The sequence below is a fragment of the Mizuhopecten yessoensis genome, unplaced genomic scaffold (genome assembly GCF_002113885.1).
Source record: "Mizuhopecten yessoensis strain PY_sf001 unplaced genomic scaffold, ASM211388v2 scaffold4791, whole genome shotgun sequence".
Lineage (NCBI taxonomy): Eukaryota > Metazoa > Mollusca > Bivalvia > Pectinida > Pectinidae > Mizuhopecten > Mizuhopecten yessoensis.
The window spans coordinates 297,979-320,552 of NW_018405723.1; the positions used below are offsets into that span (position 1 = coordinate 297,979).

Here is a 22,574-nt window from a genome sequence, read left to right on the forward strand (position 1 = left end):
ATGCAGGTGTCCCAGAGGTAGCTTTACAGTCAAAATAAAACAAGAGTCCCGCGTATAAGTGATATGCTAACAAAATGAAATAGGTGTTGCCAGAAAATAAATTCAAGGCAAAGGTATTTGATGTATCAATGCTTGCAAGACAATATAGGTGTCGCAGGTATCTATGCTTACAAGAGAATATAAAGGGTAATATGTGTTTCTCAGAAACCTATGCCTATAAGAATAAATATTTCTCAGGAAGCTACAGTTGAGTTGCATTTGTCTATGAACTGTTTAAATTTTAGGTTGTTCCAACTGTTCCCAAATGCCGAGGAGAGTGTGCACAGAACGGAGAGGTAAGTGGAGTAGGAGGGATTGTAAAGGGGAGGTAATCAGGAAAGTGGGTTTGATGTGACCTCGGCAGGAATGAGGAGTGCAGTTTTTAAGCAATTATGTTCCATATTTCTCTCAGAAATAATGACATTCCGAACATGAGCAACTTGAAAAAGAAATTGGTGTTTTATCTGCAAGTGTACGAAGAGTATGATACATTTTAATGAAATTGTGTTGATATGAGTTTCCAGACATTTTTTTAAAATTTTACAACATGAGAGTTTGATGTTCTTCTTTCTTTTGTTCGTCTGGAACAGACCAGATGGCACATAATTCAGTAATATCTTGTGTTGTTGACGAGGGGATAATTCCAATCTCTAAATGTCTTGTGGAACATTGTAGGAAAATGCGTGACCTTATATATTTAGTCTCAAATAATTCAAACTTTTAATAGTCAAATGAGATTTGGAATAATAGACTATAATCCCCTATAGACTTGATTGTTGTTATGACGAGTAAAATTGAGACTTATCAAAAACACCATAAAAAACACCCACAGATTATGGCAAAAACGAATGAAGGGATCAGTCCTGAAGGTATGTTAAAAGTAGAATTACAACACTCTATAAAGCGTTACTTTGAACCAGACAGTGTTCCATCATCTGATGTGGTAGGAAAGCAGCTAACATTGGCATTATCAGGCAAGAATAAAGTTAAGTATCCGTGTCCCATACAGCACTGGTTTGGTTTTGGATGTATACAGTAACCTCCCCAAAATTTCATTTTGGATTTAACTTGAGCACAAAGGGGCCAGAACATTTCTTTTGACCATGCAGCTCTGTTGGTTAGAACGATAATATAACAATCCGATGTCCAGGATTCGAATCGCTGTCAAACACTGCTGAACTTATACACTCCAAACACTGTTGTCCATGTTATTGATTATATTTCATTTGTCTCACTTTTATTATATTTTCATGAAAGTACCACAAGGTATAGTTTTATTTTCTGAACTGATTTATCAAAGCTTATTAGTCATGCTGGAAAAACTGTTTCTAATTTGTAGTTCGAGTTTTTGGTAGTGGTACGTATACAGGGAACCTGAGCTTGACTTCGGGCAGCCATCTTGAGAGATGATGACAAGCAGAATGTTAATATTAGACCGGCTTGGATGAAATAAATATCTGGGGCAAGAAAATTACCAATATCATCAAAAGAGCTTTTGAATAACATCCATGTAAAATGTGAGGCAGGATGGTTGAGTGAAACTGGTGGTGCCTACAAGGTTTGTAGGGATTGGAATTCCTGGAGGTCATCTGGTTCCTACATAAGTTTGAATTCAATGCATCCCAGAATACTCACTATATGGCATTACAATGAGTTTGAACATTTCTCAAAATGATAGAATGTTGTCTTAAATTCTTGATTTCTACTTGTCAGAAAGATGAATATTTTACTGAAAGGTTTTATTTTTAGGTATAGTGTGATTTTGGCCCAGATGACAGCGGAGAGTATTTGTGAGTCGATGATGGAGGGGTATATTGGCTGTGTAGTGAAGGGTCATGATCATGTCAAATTAGTAGTATTAGGGTAGAATCCAAGCGAAGGAAATGGGAATTAGCATTCACTAAAGGCAATCAGGTTTACATCTCCATTTTGCATTGAGGAATGTAAAAAATCTGGAGAGCGTTCAAATATTTGAGTTGTGGGTTGGCTGGTAGTGAGGGCCTGTAACAATGCTTGTTCTGGTACGGTACATGGTGTGCACTGTTTCTACAGTGTGCAACTATCTCTGCTAGTTTGTCTTGCTATATTTAATATTGTATCTTGAATTATATGAAACCACTTCATGCTGACGACTGTTTGAGTGTGTGAGTCGCAGGCAATGGCCTCACTATGGTGTACACCTGTATGATGTACCCTCTTGTAAAGTAGTATGTACTGTACACATGCTCCATCTACCTGTACACATGCTCAATCTACCTGAACAAACCTTCCATCTACCTGTACACATGCTCCATCTACCTGTACACATGCTCCATCTACCTGTACAAATCTTCCATCTACCTGTACACATGCTCCATCTACCTCTACACAGGCTCCAACTACCTGTACACGTGCTCCATCTACCTGTACACACGCTCCATCTACCTGTACACGTGCTCCATCTACCTGTACACGTGCTCCATCTACCTGTTCACACGCTCAATCTATCTGTACACGCGCTCCATCTACCTGTATACACGCTCCATCTACCTGTACACGTGCTCCATCTACCTGTACACACGCTCCATCTACCTGTACACATGCTCCACCCACCTGTACACATGCTCCATCTACCTGTACACATTCTCCACCCACCTGTACACATGCTCCATCTACCTGTATACACGCTCCATCTATCTGTACACGTGCTCCATCTACCTGTATACATGCTCCATCTACCTGTAGACATGCTCCATCTACCTGTACACACCCTCCATCTACCTGTACATATGCTCCATCTACTTGTACACACGCTCCATATACCTGTACACACTCTCCAACTTCCTGTACACGTGCTCCATCTACCTGTGCACATGCTCCATCTACCTGTACAAACCTTCCATCTACCTGTACACATGCTCCACCCACCTGTACACACGCTCCATCTACCTGTCCACATGCTCCATCTACCTGTATACACTCTCCATCTACCTGTACACGCGCTCCATCTACCTGTACACACTCTCCCCCCACCTGTACACATGCTCCATCTACCTGTATACACGCTCCATCTATCTGTACACATGCTCCATCTACCTGTCCACACTCTCCATCTACCTGTATACATGCTCCATCTACCCGTACACACTCTCCATCTACCTGTACATGTGCTCCATCTACTTGTACACACGCTCCATATACCTGTACACACTCTCCAACTACCTGTACACGTGCTCCATCTACCTGTACACACGCTCCATCTCCCTGTACACATGCTCCATCTCCCTGTACACACGGTCCATCTAACTGTACACGTGCTCCATCTCCCTGTACACACTCTCCACCTACCTGTACACATGCTCTATCTACCTGTCACACGCTAAATCTATCTGTACACACTCTCCATCTTCCTGTATACATGCTCCATCTTCCTGTATACATGCTCCATCTTCCTGTATACATGCTCCATCTTCCTGTATACATGCTCCATCTTCCTGTATACATGCTCCATCTACCTGTAGACATGCTCCATCTACCTGTACACACCCTCCATCTACCTGTGCACACTCTCCATCTACCTGTACACACGCTTCATCTACCTGTACACATGCTCCATCTACCGGTACACACGCTCCACCCACCTGTACACATGCTCCATCTACCTGTCCACACTCTCCACCCACCTGTACACATGCTCCATCTACCTGTATACATCCTCCATCTACCTGTACACATGCTCCACCCACCTGTACACACGCTCCATCTACCTGGACACATGCTCCATCTCCCTGTACACACGCTCCATCTACCTGGACACATGCTCCATCTCCCTGTACACACGCTCCATCTACCTGTATACATGCTCCATCTACCTGTATACATGCTCCATCTACCTGTACACACCCTCCATCTACCTGTACATGTGCTCCATCTACTTGTACACACGCTCCATATACCTGTACACACTCTCCAACTACCTGTATACCACTCCATCTACCTGTACACGTGCTCCATCTATCTGTACACATGCTCCATCTACCTGTACACACTCTCCATCTACCTGTGCACACTCTCCATCTACCTGTACACATGCTCCGTCTACCTGTACACACTCCATCTACCTGTACACATGCTCCGTCTACCTGTATACACGCTCCATCTACCTGTACACATGCTCCATCTACCTGTAGAAACGTTCCATCTACCTTTACACACTCTCCATCTACCTGTACAAACGTTCCATCTACCTGTACAAACGTTCCATCTACCTGTACACACTCTCCATCTACCTGTACACATGCTCCATCTACCTGTACACACGCTTCCAACTACCTGTACACATGCTCCATCTACCTGTACACATGCTCCATCTACCTATACAAACCTTCCATCTACCTGTACACACGCTCCAACTTCCTGTACACACATTCCATCTACATGTACACATGCTCCATCTACCTGTACACAGGCTCCAACTACCTGTACACACTTTCCATCTACCTGTACACATACTCCATCTTCCTGTACACACGCTCCAACTTCCTGTACACACATTCCATCTACATGTACACATGCTCCATCTACCTGTACACACGCTCCATCTACCTGTACACATGCTCCATCTACCTGTACACATGCTCCAACTACCTGTACACATGATCCATCTACCTGTACAAACCTTCCATCTACCTGAACACACGCTCCATCTACCTGTACACATGATCCATCTACCTGTACACATGCTCTATCTACCTGTACACATGCTCCATCTACCTGTACATACTCTCCACCTACTGTAAAATCATAAATTTTCATTGGACATTAAATTTCATTTATTTCGTGGATAACAAAAATCCACGAAAATTTAACCCCTTGAGAATAAATGATTCTACAGAAACACCATTGCCCTTCTGTATCCCTGACTACATGATAGTACGTGACAACTGATGTGGTCTCCCCTGCAGAACTTCTCCTTTGACATTGTCCACTGTTGACATTTATAATATCTTCTCAATGTCCACTAGCTAACTATTTTTAGACTTTCTTTACATATGTCCGGAATGTTCTTCAGATGATTTGTGTCAGATTTGTTATTTTCGGGTGTGTTTGAAATCCAAAATGGCCACCATTTTTAAAACTCTACCTGTTCTGTTCAGCAAAAATCTAAAATTAAATGCTTTTCATTTATTTTGGTTAATTTAGTACCCAGGATTTCAACTTACAGATCTTTGTTGTATTTTGTTCCGATTAAACAGCATGGTATGTTTATTTTCCTTAACTCAGATGACTATTAAGGCTTGTGGGCCTCTTGTCTATTTGATGGTCTCTGCTTAGTCACCCACACCAAAGTCTAGATACACATTGATTTGCTGCCCCCTTGCCAAATAATGATGCCAGAAAATAAGTACAAAATACCAGGAACTAATAACCTGACTGTCCATTTCTCACAACTTGTACTAACAGACACAACATCTCAATCTGTCACGATGATGATTGACCTCGCTCACAGCTATGACAACATTGTGACAGATTTTAAGTAATATTTCAGAAGTTGTAACAAAAGATCCTGCCGAACAAGAATTGGGACAGTTTCTTTTTGAAATGACCCCTATTCGACATGTATGTGAATATACAGTCACATATATGAATGTTCTGTGTATGCATGCACAGATATAATGCAAACATGTGCACATTTTATCCCATAACAGGGAGTTGTGCATGTGTAGATGATGTGCACACGGTAATTTTGGTGCGTTTTGCGACCGCACATCTGTGAAAGGAATAACAGCTTCACTGAAATTGAAGTGTGATTCAATATAACAGAGATTTGTTGGTGAGGTATGTAGTATTACCATGCATGCTTATGTCAGGCAAGTGATCAATAATCTGAGGATCGCGTTCACGAGGATGAGAACAACCCACCATTTATGTACTTTCTTGTTAAATTAAGATAGTTTCAACTTAGCGAGAGAAATTATTTTACATACAAACTGGAACGGTTATTTATTGGATATATTGTAAAGATTCATTGTAAAAAAACATAGATGATCATTTTAGATATAAAGTGTAAAGGAAACTTATTGAATATATTCTAAAGATGCATTATGAAAAAAAAACACAATTTCCTCAAAACAGGACAATATGTTTGGGTTGTGAAGTTGACATGCATACAAAATAAGCTTTTAAATTGGTTGTTTAGTTTCTGAATATGTCATAAACAATGGTCTGCGCTGTATTCCGTCTTTGCGTATTGCAGAGTTATCTTCTCTTTGGAGCAGGTAATTATTGTTACGTCACTTGTTTGTGAAAGTAACGTCATCAATTTTTGAGAAAACGATGTAATTTTCTCACACAAACCAATGACGTAACAATCAATACCTGCTCCCAAGAGAAGATAACTCTGCAATTCACAAAGACGGAATACTCTTATCACAATGAAGATGTATTCAGAAGCCTTTGTCAAAATATTTTTGAGGATCGACTTCCGAACTACTGAAATTGTCACTCAAAGCTGTAACGGTAAATCATAATACTGAACTAATCATAAACTACTGAATTCTCTCCTGAAATTTGAAACAAGATTACTTAACATCATATTCTAGTATCTTAAAGTTTATAGAATCTTTTTTATTGAACTCTTTGAATGGATACATAACTATTTTCTGGAAAGTTCTGTATTTCAAATTTCTGTAATTTCATTATGTAATTCCTAAATGTTTCACTACTTCAGTTTTCCTTAATCTGTTTTTAGAATTATTAATAGTCTTAAAGCTGAGAGCTTGCATAACACTGAGGAAAGATTTCAAAACTTTTCAGTGTTTTTTTTATACATAATGTACATGTTTTTGATGTAATGGTCTGCAGACATTTGTATACACTATGCTAAACTTATGGTCTCTTTGACAAAAATATTCTCTAGGGGCCTGATTTCATGTGCATATGTAGGAAATTGACAGCTATGAATAAATTATAACAGGTATCAATAATAAAAAAATCAGTTTTTACTTTGCCTGTGTATTAAAGGTAACATATCTGTAGCCTTGTACTGTGAAATCACTAATTTTCAGTTTTTTTTTAGCTCACCTGGCCCGAAGTAACCAAAAGGCCTAGGGTGATGATATTTTGCCAGAAGCATGCTGGGATGAAGGGCTACCAAGTTTGTTCAAATAAATGATCTTCATCCATTTTCAAGGTCACATGGGTCAAAATATGTTTAAAATCTTTCACCAAATTCTTCTGAATAACCAAAAGGCCTAGGGTGATGATATTTGGCCTATAACATGCTGGGATAAAGGGCTACCAAGTTTGTTCAAATGCATGACCTTGACTTATATTCTAGGTCACAGGGGTCAAATATGTTTAAAACATTTAAACAACTTCTTCTGAATAACCAATAGGCCTAGGCTGCTTAAATTTGGCCAGTAACATGCTGGGATAAAGGGCTACCAAGTTTGTTCAAATAAATGACCTTGGTTTATATTCAAGGTCACAGGGGTCAAATATGTTTAAAACATTTAAACAACTTCTTCTGAATAACCAATAGGCCTAGGGTGCTTAAATTTGGCCAGTAACATGCTGGGATAAAGGGCTACCAAGTTTGTTCAAATAAATGACCTTGGTTTATATTCAAGGTCACAGGGGTCAACTCTGTTCAAAACATTTAAACAACTTCTTCTGAATAACCAAGAGGCCTGCCTAAGGTGATGATATTTGGCCTGCAGTAGCATGCTGGGATGAAGGCTACCAAGTTTGTTCAAATGAATGGCCTTGACCAACTTTCAAGGTCACAGGTGTCAAATGTCTTAAAATCTTCAAACAACTTCTTCTCAATAACCAAAAGGCCCAGGGTACTGATATTTGGCCTGTAGCAATCAGGGCTACCAAATTTGTTCAAATGAATGACCTTGACCCACTTTCAATTTAATGTCATTGATTGTCATTCAAGGTCACACTGATATTCTGCCTGTAGCTGTATTTAAGTCCACTTTTAAGATTACAAGTGTGAGATTAATACCAGGTGAGCGATGCAGGCCCATTGTGCCTCTTGTTTAAAATGTTGTTGATTTCATTTGTAAATCTTCATCCTCGAATTCATAGGTCCACGAAGTAATTACAAGTTTGACACAGAGCAATTTTCTCTGTGAGTGCCTGGGAATTAGTAATCCACAAATGTTTACTGGAAAATATAGTTTGGGCTGGTAAAACTTGCTGGAGGGCTTAGTACTCTAAATATGAAATTGTACACCCCAGCACTCTGTGATGACATATTGACAGTAATATACTGTGTCTGTATGTCTTGTCAAACGTAGGAATTGTGTGTGATATATTGTTAACCTAAGTAACTTTAATAAACTCTACCATGCCTTGATCTGGTTAAGTCCATTATGTTTTATGGTGGTGAAAGGGTCAAGCTGACATTGTATGAAAGCTCGAGTATAAAGGGTTGCTAGACAGTTTGTGTTGTTTGTTTATCCGATCTCTTCTGACACTTGTTAGTTAGTGTCAGGTCGTAAAAAGACAGTCAGTAAACAACTTTTTTCTCTCAAATCTTAAGATTTAAAAGAACTTGGATAAACATGATCCTATAAACCTGTTTGGGAAACCGCAATAAATAAAATGAATTAAGAACTGTATTTAATTTTAAGAAGGCTGTAAAATGGTGTTAGAGTTGTGAATGACTGGAGTGACAACAGGACATTGTATGAAATCAGCGGAGATGTACAATATGACCTACTACCAGTCAGTTAAGCTGAGCATGCGTGTGTAAAATCGGTCAATGTATGCAAGCTGTAACACTAATGTATCCTCTAGTATGTGCACTGTTTACGTGATATTTAGCTCTGTGCAGCCAAAAGGTGCTCCTATCTCACATAAAAATAGTTCTACGCATTAGGTATACATGTACCATTAATAACACTGGTCATCCACGATCACAATGCTTCAGCATTTCGTCAACATTTAGAATGTACATGTATAGTTATTAACTTGACAACTTCTACTAGAAAGTAAAGATTACATTTTGAATGTAAATTATTACTTGTTTCTAACTCTACTACAAAGTCAAGATGCTGAATAAAAATAAAGATTAATTGAAGTCAAGATGTTAAATGAAAAAAAAATTAAAGGTTAATTTTATCTTAACTGATTAAAAAGGATGTTTAAAACATTTTATGAGAAGTCTTGTTTTATGTTGATAGCAATGTAAATACAGTACAACTTCAACATGCAGATAATCCTAAGATTGCGTACTTCGCAACCTACATCTTTTTTAGCTTGATTATATTTGCTTTTTAAAAAATGTAAAATACAAACAATCTTATTTTGTAGTACAATTGTCGGTTCATGTATTAAAAATACAAGTAAGTCAAGCATCAACTCCAAGGGTTATGTAACTAGATTTTATTAGTTTACATGTTACATGTTACAGGTGTTAAAATAGTATTAAATGTTAGCTATATTATCTCTGTGACAGACAATTAGAGGTATTCACTAATACCATAGAGTATACATTATTAATTTTGTTGTTTTAAGATTTTAACTTGATATTGGACATATTTGCTGAAGGGCATGCAAACTAAGGCAATTACATGTCAAATCTCATGATATTTTAAATTAAGAAACATTTTAATGTATCAGACATGCAAGTATTGCAAAAAGTGAAACATTACCAGACTATATGATAAACGAAGCTGCCCAACACATATGACTGTGCAGGGCAGCTCATCAGGAGGGGTGTTATGATTAAAATTAAATTTACAAACAAGGAGGTTCTAGTTGAATTTAAGATGCCGAACTGGAACCGTGCAATGCAGATATATATATATATATATAATTATCTCAAGGTACCTCTGCCCTAGTAACTTAGATGTATACATACACCATTATCACTTAATCTTCAAAATATCAAACAAATTTTAACAATATCAATAGGAGTATGATAAAAACGTTATTATATGACCAATTTCATATCGTACCCCATATCAGTCATCGACCTCTATCAGTCCCAACCCCTCGACCCATATACCCAGGCTGTTGGCTTATAGCCCCTGGGCTGATACAGGGTGTGATATGAAAATGACATATGATAACTTACAAATATCATATTTCATGAAATTTAGCAGGTCTGTAACAACCTACATGAAAATTGGACATTATTCCAACCCTATTTGCTGGATACATTACAGGCCCAGGTAAGTTTTAAGGCGGCACTACGTTTATTTATATTGGCAGGGTGAAATCTAAATCGTGTAAAAAATCTGACACTTACAGTTTGTTATCGCTACTTCTGGGAAAGTCCTTGAAGATGTTTGGATCTAGGTTCCTTTTTGTTCTTAGTTATGTATATTTCCGTATTTCATTTTCAGCTTAAATGGGGTAAAAAAGATGGCCACCAGGATTATCTTGAAATTGACAACTTTATTTATTTCTCAACTTTCAGGCTGTTCTTATTCCTTAGCTTTGTATGTTTCTGTTGAACTTGATCTTGATCAAATGAAAGAGTGACTGCTAGACAAAAATGTATACATTCATCTGTCTGTCTGTCCACAATCTGGTTTCAGCAAGATAAATGCTGGTTTCAATGTCATATTGATGAAATTTAGTAACCGCATGTTCAATATATAAAGCCTTAGACTGAGTTTAAAGTTAAGTAAAATCTGCTGATATTTAACTACAATACTACGCTCGCAATCACTTCATTAAATATGACCCAAGTTTTGTGTTGCCTGCAACGCGAGGCGACATATAGGTATTTACTTTGTCGATGGCATCGTCATCTGTTGCGTCATCCGAAACAGGGTTTCCGTGCGATATCTTGAGTTTCCTTTGGTTGATTGAACTCAAACTTAGTACACATATTGCATACCAATATAGCTTGAACGTGTTTGAATTTCAGTAGTTTACATGCATTTTTGGTGGAGTAATGCCCCTTTTATTGCCAAATAAGGACATTGAGTAGTAAATGCAAGAACTGTTTATTTTTTTAAATCAGCTCCTTTCAAACTTTGTACGGTAATGCTCAACAATAATGTTCAACATATATTACAGGTTTTTCTGTCCAGTTTCAACTTTCCGCGTTTTGGCATATCACACTTGACATAGCAATGCTGTTCGTCTTTTTGCTCTTAATTTTTGCTTGTTTATGCGATAACTCAAGCCAAAACACTGTTCTCACTAAAAGCGCTGAGCAAGCGAAAAATCCACTCCTGTGGAATTCTTGCTATGGAACTTTGTCTAGGATAATGTATTCTATCAGTTGTATGCTGGAATGAAGGGCCATCAAGTTCGTTCAAATGAATGGCCTTGACTCATTTTCAAGGCCACAAAAATGAAATGTGTGAACGTCTTTATAAAACTAGATCTGAATAACTAAGAATCTAGCGTTATGATATTAAATTGTGCTGAGTGTTAAGGGTTTTGGGCCTAATTTGAAGGTCACATGATTGATTCATAAGGTGTTGAGTAATGAAATCTACCAACAAATCTCCCTAGGTTTTATATCTGGTTGATGGGTAAAGTATATCAATGTTAGTGTACTGTTCCAGTGTTTATGTTTTGGTCAGACTGCACAACTAACCTTTTCACCCCTATGTAACTTTAGTAGACACTGCCATGCATTGATATGGATGAGTCCATTTTGGTTTACAGTGGTGAAAGGGCTAAGGGAGCAGGTTGATGATAGATGATTAAAAATTCTAATGCCAATTTCAAATTTCGACAAATGGTAAAAGAGAAAGTTGCTAGCTTCAATGGTTCCTAAACCAATTTCTACCCTTCCAGGTCACATGTGGCTTTTTGGGTACAGGCCATTATATTTCACTCATTCATCCCTGATGACACATTTGAACTCTTCCTTATCAAAGGTTGGAATAGTTCAGTATGAAATTTCAGGGATAAATGCATATGAGTTAAGGAAATTAGTTTAACATAACAAGGATATTTGTCAATCACGTGATTAGGCAAATATGTCAAATTGTTGGGTCAGCGGTGCATATACCCAGACATGCACGTTATAGGACAAATATTCTCAGCATGACAAGGACAAAAAATATTACCGTACTGAGAATACTTCAAATACTCGTACTTATAACCAGACATAATTTATGTAATTCTAAGCTGTTAAAAAAAAATCAATTTCAATATCTGCAGTGTCACGCTTGCAAGTTGGTATGTGTCCCCCGATTGCCTCATTGTGTACAAGTCCCGGCGGCCGTCTGTGCGCGTGCGTTCAGTCTGCAGACAGGTTGCCAAATTTAACTACAGCAAACAAACTGTTGCATGATTTATCTGAATAAGGAATGTGATATATGGTGGGGTAATCACTGTTAAACATGCATTGTGTAAAATCAGACGTTGTATACTACCTTTATTTAGGTAGGCAATGATGATTCGATCAACACTCAGACGCTTTGGGTACACAGAGGTCATCTATAAAAAAACTGAGGGGAATTATTCTACAATTCCACTAAACACTAGATACACTAAACACTCGGCTACGAGTTTAATGTCTCGCCATGGCAAGAAACAGGTCGTGGGCTATTAAAACTGTCCCCCCCCCCCATCTTTTGTCATATGGTGTTTGGCTGTAAATTTTATGCAACATTTGAAACATTACACATGTACACATTCTTTGTAAAACGTTGGGGAGCTTAATTTTGTTTTGTCACGGAGTTGCTTTCAGAATAGCAATGTTTTTTTTGTAGGTTTGTGTGTGTAGTCTTAACCTTGCACAATGGATACTGCAGTTTTCCCTGTCTTAATGAAAAATAGGAATGTGCAACATCGATTTTACAGTGTTCTATCTAAAGATCTCCCCAGGCCCTAAAGTCAGGAAACAATGGACAAAGTTCCTTATATCAAACTCTGCTCTTCTGCTACTTTATTAGGATCTTGGAATCTGTTCTGCTATGTGAACTATATATTGTACTTTCACATTTTGATTTTACATGTGATTAGAACCTGCGAAAAATATATCAGTAAATAATACTGCTTGCTGAATTAATCAAAAAGATGGACAGATATGTTACATAGTTGTCATATCCAAATCTTGTTATAATGTCATTAAATAACTTCTTCGGCATGCTAAGACAACATCCCTGCGAGCTTACAATTATTTGTTGATTGAGCACCCTTCCTTTGTCCATTACAATATTTTTCTTAAACTGTTTTTTTTTCAGACATTATTTGCATTTATTACATATCCAAGCATGTTTTCATTTTTCCTCTATATGTTGGGTCTATGACCTCCTAAAACGGTATTTTGCCCTCACAATGTTAGTCTTATTTTAAGGGGTCAGAATTTGTGATTTATGCCTGATTTTACCCCCAAACTTTTATGTCTAGCAAAAACAGTGGCAATTTAAGGTCGTTAAACGAGTCATAAAACTTATTTCCATTTCATGCTCCCTTCATCGTAATTTTTGTTAACAATGTTAATGGTTAAGTGTTTACATATATATAATAAGTGTAAACTATATACTACACTTGAAAGTAATGTGACCCTATTTTCATACAGGTAAGTGTTATACCTATTATGATCATTGACTATTGTACCAGATCACCTGTGCTGCAGCAGTCATCTACATTTTGTGTCACAGTCACTGTGTACCAATATATTTTTACTGTGCCTGTGCTGGACTGGTCTCCAGGTATTTTACGTCGGTACCTGGTAGATATACATATGCTTGTGTTATAACTGAGCCAACATACTTATCAGTTGTAGCAGTAATTGTCTGTAGTTTGTCGGGGTTACATCAGCAGGTTTTCGGGGAAACAGGTCCTGGGATAATATTGGGAAAAAATTCATCCACATCAGAACCATTTTGGGAAAGTTTTGATTACTATTGCAATTCTGAATACAAAGAGTTTAACTGTTTAACTTTTATTCAAGCCTATCTTTATGACAGGATCACATTGTCCTTCCTAGATATACTGCATTTTGAAAACTTGGTTAGTCATGAAGAATTTGTTGAAATGTTTGCATTCTATTGGGAATTTGGGAAAAATCACACTTTTTTTCGATTTGGAATTTAGAATGAGTCCCTTTAAAAAAACTACAATATACCTTGATAAACCCCTATTTGTTCATCGGTGGTAAAGTTTGTCTACAGCTATCTGTGGAGAAATTTTTACCTGTTTTGCATCGTTGTATGTTAATTAGATATTAACGTATGTTCACATACTTACACCAGATTACTTTTACATATTTCTCATTAAATTCAAAATATGTTATTCTGTGAATCTTAGAGGTGAAAAAGACAATAATGTTTATTTTTCCTCTCCTTAACATATAGTTCCATTTATAATGGTATGTGGTCAGAATTTCTCATGCTTGAAAATGAAAATCTGTAATAAATAAAATGTCAAAAATTGTATTCACGACTAGAGTTGCATGAGAGGCTTTGTATGTCGACGTCTGAAATGTTGCACGCTAATCGGTGAATCACAGTTACAATGTATACCTCAAAAATACAAAATTTGTTACAGACCAACTACATATGAATAAATGCACATATGTATTCACATAATTAATTCTGTTCAAGTTAATGTAACATTATGTACCTTCCATTTCCATAAAGTTTGATAGAAAACATTTATACTATTTGAAGGAAAGGTGAAATAAGTGGTTATGTCATGTTTGCTTTAAGGGGACATTTTTCAAAAACATTCATATCCTTTTTTTTGCTGTATTATTTGAGAAAATGTACGTATCATGGCCAGGAGACCAATTAACTTCTGAGGCTGATTAAACACAAAGGAGAGGTTAGTGCTGGCTGCCATTGTTTTGGTATATTTTTATGTAGATGAATCTGAAATTGTGTAGCTCAGGTTTATGTACAAGCTCTTACGCTTCATATTTTCGTTACATTGGACTAAATCACAAGGCAAGCTCATTTGAATGAATCTGGAACAGTATTTGACATTATCATGATAATGACTTAGTAACAAGCTGAACCAAGTGGTCCTCGTCGTTTGTCGGAATACCGAGGCTGTTTATCATGTCTATATATCAAGGTTGTGTGGTACATTGTTTGTGTTTCTATTCTCCTGATAGGAGACACAACAGAATTCTGGTTTTAATGATGCAATCGGAACAAATCTTTTGCAGTTTAATGGTGGTGTGTATGAAACTAAAATGTTTTTGCACCTTTTCACGTCCATTTCATTAGCAGACTGAGAGCTTCTTTTTCTGATGACATGGTTTAGTATACACTTATAATCCACATGTATGCACTTTGATTGTGAGGCCTTTCACTCTAGAAGTTGTCTCCCTTTCCTTAGTGCTGTTTCCAATCGCATTTATCATCTTCATTTGATTACTTAAAAATATTTTGTATGATCCTTATTCATTACTTAAAAATATTTTTTTATGATCATCATTCACGTCCTTAAATAAATGTTATTGAAAATAACAATACTTCTGAATATTGTTTGTCTTGCTAGCTTTAATTCCTACAGAATGGAATGCAACTGTATCTCCCTTTTCTTTCCACTGGCTTATAAGAACCTCACTTTTATGACTTCTGTTATGTTTTGAGTAATCCGAACTAGACAGAGCTAATACATTGACTCTTAACATTAAGTGTAGTGGGAAGTTTTAACACTGGTTGATTCACATTGTCATTCCGGAGTCGTATGTGTGGTGAATAAATTAAAAATGTGATGTTTTCTATCCAGTACTGTGCAACTCACGGCACGTTTTACATAACAGTAATATATATGTGCTGATGGACTGCTTATATATCATCGTATAGAGTTAAGAATTTAGTCACGGTCCTAGTGTAACTGTGTACACTAGTTAGCTGAATGGAAAATACTTGTAATTCATACATTGATACCTCGGGCTATGCTGATGTGCAAACTGCATAACAAAGCGAGAATATTCATCTGTCTGGTTACTGGGAGTCTCTGTTTGTATTTATTTTATAATTCATCAACATTTATTCATACTGGCATCTGTGAGTTGACATATTCAGAGTAGCATTACAATCCCTTGGTAGTGAAAAGAATGAAATGCAAATGCATACCAAATAATGAATTTTTATGTGGGTAATGTGATTCTTTCTGTATACGATTGAAATGGAATCCCAGTTTTGTATTGGTACGTAAAGATCTTATTATTAGCAATTATGTAATGTTTTAGATTCATAAACAAAGCAGCCATTCAGGTGATCTGAATTTTAAAGATTTTGTTACAGAAATGCATTTTTTCAGAGCCAAGCAAAGATTTTCAAAAGCTGTAAAGGCAGAAATTTACAACTTATTAAAAAAAAATCAGTCTGAATTGTTTTTTGGGGAAAATTTTATTAAAAAGTTGACACTCCTTTCACTTACAAAAAATTGAAATGTTCTTATCTTTTTATTCCAGACAAAAACAGACAGTGGAATTTTGATTAAAAGCTAAAAAGACACCCCTTTTACGTAAAAAAAATGAAAGATTTCGTAATGTTCATAAATATTTAAATGCAGACAAATACAGACAATGGATACTGTCTAGATGTGTTTCACTTATAAAAATGAAAGTTTTCGAAATGTTGGTAATTTTTAAATGCAGACAAATACAGACAGTGGATACTGTCTAGATGTGTTTCACTTATAAAAATGAAAGTTTTCGAAATGTTGGTAATTTTTAAATGCAGACAGGAACAGAACGTGGATACACCGCACACACACACACACACACACAGACAGTTTACACAAGACTGTAAAGCTACCGATTCAAATTACCTGTGGTTATGTAATTCTAAATTAAATCTACAAGTGAATTCAGCATATTATGTCTCGCTGGCTGGTGGGTTGTTTTTGTACATTTGACAATCTTATAGCTGCCTGACTGTTTCCACATTTTACGTATGAATTGTTGATCTAGGAGTCAAAGCATTACAACTATGAATGGCCAGCAGATTGTATTTCCATGTATTTCTGAGGGGCCGCTTGCCACTGTGTTACAGTTAGTTTTGTATAGGTGTCCAGTTGTGTTTTGTATCATTCTCATGTACCATGAAATCTTGTATAATCTGCGCAGTTATATAATTTTGTTGGTAGAGTTTTGAGCTGAGAACTCAGAAGAAAAAAAACCCACTTGATAGATGTTTAGCTAAAAGATTTCCCCCCAAAACTGATGTCCAGAGTGTCCAAAAAATAAATCAAAAACATGCAATTTACTTTTATCAACTTATAATTTGTGCATGTGAGGTCATGCTTGTTTTAATACAGTGCTCATAGTTTAGTAATGCTGTAAAGCTAGCAAAACCAATTTAATTTACATTATCGTAAAAAAGAGCCCTATATAAACATCTTTGGTCATTCAGGGACATTCATTGGAATCAGTCGTATTATAATGTGGAAAATCAATTACAGCTTCAGATTGGCTTGATGGGCAAGGATATATATGTAATATTTATCTTTTGATGAGAATATTTTTCTATGATAGCTTTTACATATTCAGGTGAGTGATACCGGCCCTCTGGGTATCCTGCTGTCTGAATGCTCTGTAGAACATGATAAATGAAACAGATAATGATTGTGATTGTTTTGACAAAAAAAGCATGGCAGCATTTGCATATTCAATTTGTCAGTCTATGCATTATTTAAAACTAGAAACAAGTTAAAAATATTGAGAATGTTCAGTCATGGCTTACATGCAAACTAGGATATGAGGTGAGGCTTTAATTGGGCGTGAAAGGTGGGGAGACGGAGGATAAGTGTGGCAGGTTATCTCTCTTGAATATACAGTTTTAGTCTGTGTGTATATATTTAATTTTTATTCTGGCTATCCTATATATATCTTATGGGGAAGAAGATGCATGATTGAAGTAAAGTATCTTTTGTAGAAATGCCAGGAAGAGCCAAATGTTTGTAGATATTTTATAGGAATAGATTATGTTTGTAGATATTTTATAGGAATGGGCCTATGTTCCTATGTTTGTAGATATTTTAAAGTAATGGGCCTATATTCGTATGTTTGTAGCTACCAAGTTTGTTCAAATGAATGACCTTGAATCATATTCAAGGTCACTGGGGTCAAATATGTTGAAAACTTTTTAAAAAGTTCTTCTGAATAACCAAGAGACCTATGATAATGATAGTTGGCCAGTAACATGCTGGTATGACGGCTACCAAGTTTGTACAAATGAATTACCTTGAATCATATTCAAGGTCACTGGTGTCAAATATGTTGTAATCATTTTAAACAACTCCTTCTGAACAACCAAGAGGCCTAGGGTGATGACATTTGACCATTAACATGCTTGGATGAAGGGTTACCAAGTTTGCTCAAATAAATTACCTTCATCCATTTTCAAGGTCACAGGGGTCAAATATGTATAAAACCTTTAAACAACTTCTTCTGAATAACCAAGAGGCGCCTAGGATAATGATATTTGGTCAGTAACATACTGGAATGAAGGGCTACAAGTTTGTTCAAATGAATGACCTTGAATCATATTCAAGGTCACTGGGGTCAAATATGTTGAAAACATTTAAACAACTTCTTCTGAATAACCAAGAGGCCTAGGGTGATGACATTTGGCCATTAACTCATTCACCCCTGAAATTTCACATTGAACTATTCCAAGCTTTGATATGGAAGGTTCAAATGTGTCTTCAGGGGTGAATGGGTTAACATGCTGGGATGAAGGGTTACCAAGTTTGTTCAACTTAATAACCTTTGCCCATATTCAAGGTCACCGTGGTCAATATATCTTTAAATCTTTAAATGATTTGTTCTGTATAACCAAAAACTCCAGGGTAATATTTTGCTAGAAGCATGCTGGGTTGGAAGACTATAAATTCTGTTCAACCTAATATCCTTGTTCGACATTCAAGGTCACGGGTGTCATTTGTTTAAATATTTTAATAGGTTCTTATTAATCAAACACCAATATTCTGCCTGAAGTTGTATTTTAGTCCACTTTTAAGATAACAAGTGTGAAATTAATACCAGGTGAGCGATTCAGGCCCATTGGGCCTCTTGTATAGAAATGGGCCTAAGTTTGTACGTTTGTAGAATTTTATAGGAATGGGCTTTATAATGGTTGTGCATGTTTTATAAGGGTGAAACGATACACCGCAGTTTTACAGCGGTATTTTTTCCCAGTTCGGTTCACGATTATTTTAAGCAGTCCCACAGTACACAGTCTGTACAGTTCTGCCTACTCGGCTGTTAGTACAACGTTCCCCAATATAACGCTGGCTGCCGCTCTGATTGGTTGATCTCGTCAACATGTGTTCGCATCGTCCAATCGCTATTGTCGTTTCAAAATCAGAGCACTTCTAAATTAAACAAACATGGAGACAAACTCTGAGGATCCCGTTAGGTTGAAATGTCCGGCATCATTCCGGTCCCCTGTCTCGGGATACTTCAGATTTCGCGTAGTAAACAATAACCTAACAAACTTGTAAGTATTTGTACTATTTGTTTCACTGACATGAATTACACAACAGACAACACATCAATTATGTCTACCCTTCTAAAGAGGAAGCATGTCATTTTTCTTTCGAGACAAAGGCGTCGATATCGCCATCACTGGCATCACAGAAAAAGACATCAGTGACGACAAAACATGGAAGTCATTACTAGTAAATAACAGTCAAATGCGTCTTCCTGACGTTTTCAATTGATGTCAAAAGTTTGATACCAAAAGTCTACAACATGAAGCAATCAAAACAGCGAAGGGCGGATTCATTGCTGTCTATATGAGGCCGGTTTCGGTAGTTGAGAATGCCGGGTTTCAAAACATGCTTAACATGTTGGAATCTATAGGTACACGTACACAGTGCAGAGAAGAACATGGATGATCTAGAGCTTTGATTCTTAATGCTTCATAAGATTTTAACTTTTTAAACTGTAAATAAATTTTAGCTGTTCGCCCAACCAGCCCTTGAGTCTTTAACACTCTACTGTAAGTTCTCTTCATTCGGGAAAATATTAACTTGATTATTTTTGTAAATTTTGTCCATTAGAGTTAAAGAGTTCATCTTTTATAAGATTGAAGTTGTATTTTACAGTTGTTATTTCTTTTTCTTCAATTAGTTTTGTACTACTTGTATTTGTATTACGTATCATATCGTGAGGTAGGCGTATTGTTTCAGCCCTATAATGTTTGAGTAGGATAAGAAAGGTATGTATTTGTACAGAACTGTGTGAAAAAAATCTTGTTAGGAAGGAAAAGAATGGTACACTTGCATATGTGTACAATGATGAGAGGAATGGTACACTTGGTAAAATATCATGTAATTTGTACTACGCATACTTTGCATTATTGCAGAGAGGGCTGTCTCTCTATCAAGTTTAAAACCAATGCATTTTTTTGACAGAGACTGTTTATTCTTGGCTGAATTGAGCTCTTTCACATTGTGTGTAAGATTTATGTTTTCCGAGATGCTGGAAACAAAATAATGTCGTCAGACTTCAGGGGGAAAAAACATAAAACTATTTTATCTGTGTCCCTGTTGGTTGAGTGATCTTTTTATTGGGGAAGTGTACTTGGTCATGAAATCTCTGTCATATTTTATGTACATGTATGCTATCTGTTGATATTCCTACTCTGCAAGCTTTTGTCCAATAACAAGCCTACGAAATCAAATGTTATTATAATTTGTGAATGTCTGGTCGCATAATTTGTTAGTTCAATAAGTGTGATATGTTGTGTCTAGCTGTCTACTGCGTGGTCAGATTGGACTTTTATATACACGGTAATGGCCTCGTCATAAGTTTACCAAATTCTGATGAAATTTGAACCTCCCTAACAGGTCTAATTTGCCTGCAAGGAAAGTGATATATTATAATTAGTGACTGTCTGGTTGCGTAATTTGTTAGTTCAGTAAGTATGATATGTTGTGTCTGACTGTCTATTTTGTGGTCAAATTGATTTTTCATGTTTGCATAATTCTCAGTTCCAGACATGGTGTTGAACACCGACTGTCTAAACAAAAGCATACAAATAAAATTAAATATCTATATGAAAATAATGTGGTAAGTGTCTGGTAATGTGTATGTGCCATCGTTTCAGTAAGCAGTGTTTGTTCTGTGTGGGTAAACTGTTATTTTTACAGTACACACTTTGGGCCAGTGTTGTTGATGCACACACGTGTGCTGCTGCTGCACAGATGCATGTCTATAGAGGGTGTGGAGTGATGCAGCAGTCCGCTGTTTGTGCGATGATGCACGGCGTTTAGCCACACTGCATGATGGAGCAGCAGACACAGGTTACAGGTCTATACGTACATAATTCTGGTACAAACGGGGGTCTGTACACACCAACCTGAATGTCACACTTTTTTCCTCCACCTTCAAAATGTCTACACAAAGGCCCTGTCTGGTGTATGGCATGGAAATAAACCAAAGCTGGAATTCATGCACATAAAATTGCGTAGTTGTGTTGTTTTCATAATTTCGTGCAATCTGTTCAAATCCTGTTGGAAATGATATATGCTTAAAGTTGTAATTTTGTAAAGATTGAAAAATGCTGAAATCAAAAATAAAATTAGTCAATTAAAAGAGAGTTATGTAGATGATCCTAAAATCTATGTGTTGTTCTGTTTACTAGGGGTGTCATGACACAGGTTTTGTGTACCATGATATGTTGCGATATATTAGATGACACACATTTTCCTTACATCCTTATTAGTTGGATAATAATCATGTGGAGATGATGCGATAATTTGTGATATTGACTCAGTGATACTATTTTCAAAAAAAGCAGGTCAATTTTCTCTTTATGACGTCATTTCGATTGTAACGACACAAATTAATGCTCTCTGACAAATACAGAACTTTCCTCCAAACAATTTTCATACATTCCATCTAATTTAATGATTAAAGCTTATTTAGAATCCAATATAACAATAAGGACTTTTCTTTCCAAAATATGTGGTTATATAGACCTGAAAAAGTGATATTGACCTGAACTTCATCTAGGTCAATATCACTTTCTCAAGTCTATAAAATAACATATGCACCTCAACAAAAGTCCATAATACAGATAAATATACAGACATCTTCATAGTGGTAAGTATTGCAATATTCTAGATAAATATACGGACAACTTAGTGGAAGGATTGCAATATTCTAGATAAATATACGGACAACTTAGTGGTAAGTATTGCGATATTCTAGATAAATATACGGACAACTTAGAGATAAGTATTGTGATATTCTAGATAAATATACAGACAACTTAAAGATAAGTATTGCAATATTTAGCTCACCTGGCACGAAGTGCCAAGTGAGCTTATGCCGTGGTGCGGCGTCCGTCGTCCGTCGTCCGTCGTCCGTCCGTCCGTCCGTCCGTCCGTCCGTCCGTCCGTCATCCGGCGTCAATATTTTACTTTAAACGACTTCTTCTTAATAACCGAAAGGCCTAGGGTGATGATATTTGGCCAGAAGCAAACTGGGATGAAGGGCTACCAAGTTTGTTCAAATAAATGACCTTCATCTATTTTCAAGGTCACAGGGGTCAAATATGTTAAAAACTTTAAACAACTTCTTCTCAATAACCAAACTGCCCAGGGAGATGATATTTGGTCAGTAGCATGCTAGGGTGAAGGGCTACCAA

The 22,574-nt window shown here is 36.7% G+C and overlaps 1 protein-coding gene across 4 annotated transcripts in view; it reads left to right on the top strand.

Annotated features, from left to right (window-relative positions):
* LOC110449695 overlaps nt 1–22,574 on the top strand; it is a 150,039-nt gene that overhangs the window by 32,822 nt on the left and 94,643 nt on the right. For 2 of the 4 annotated variants that reach the window (XM_021496723.1, XM_021496724.1), the window contains exon 3: nt 285–335. The exons of the other annotated variants lie outside the window; for them this stretch is intronic. In XM_021496723.1, the coding sequence (XP_021352398.1) occupies nt 285–335 (51 nt within the window). The remainder of the gene's footprint in view (nt 1–284; nt 336–22,574) is intronic. 4 annotated transcript variants of the gene reach the window in all.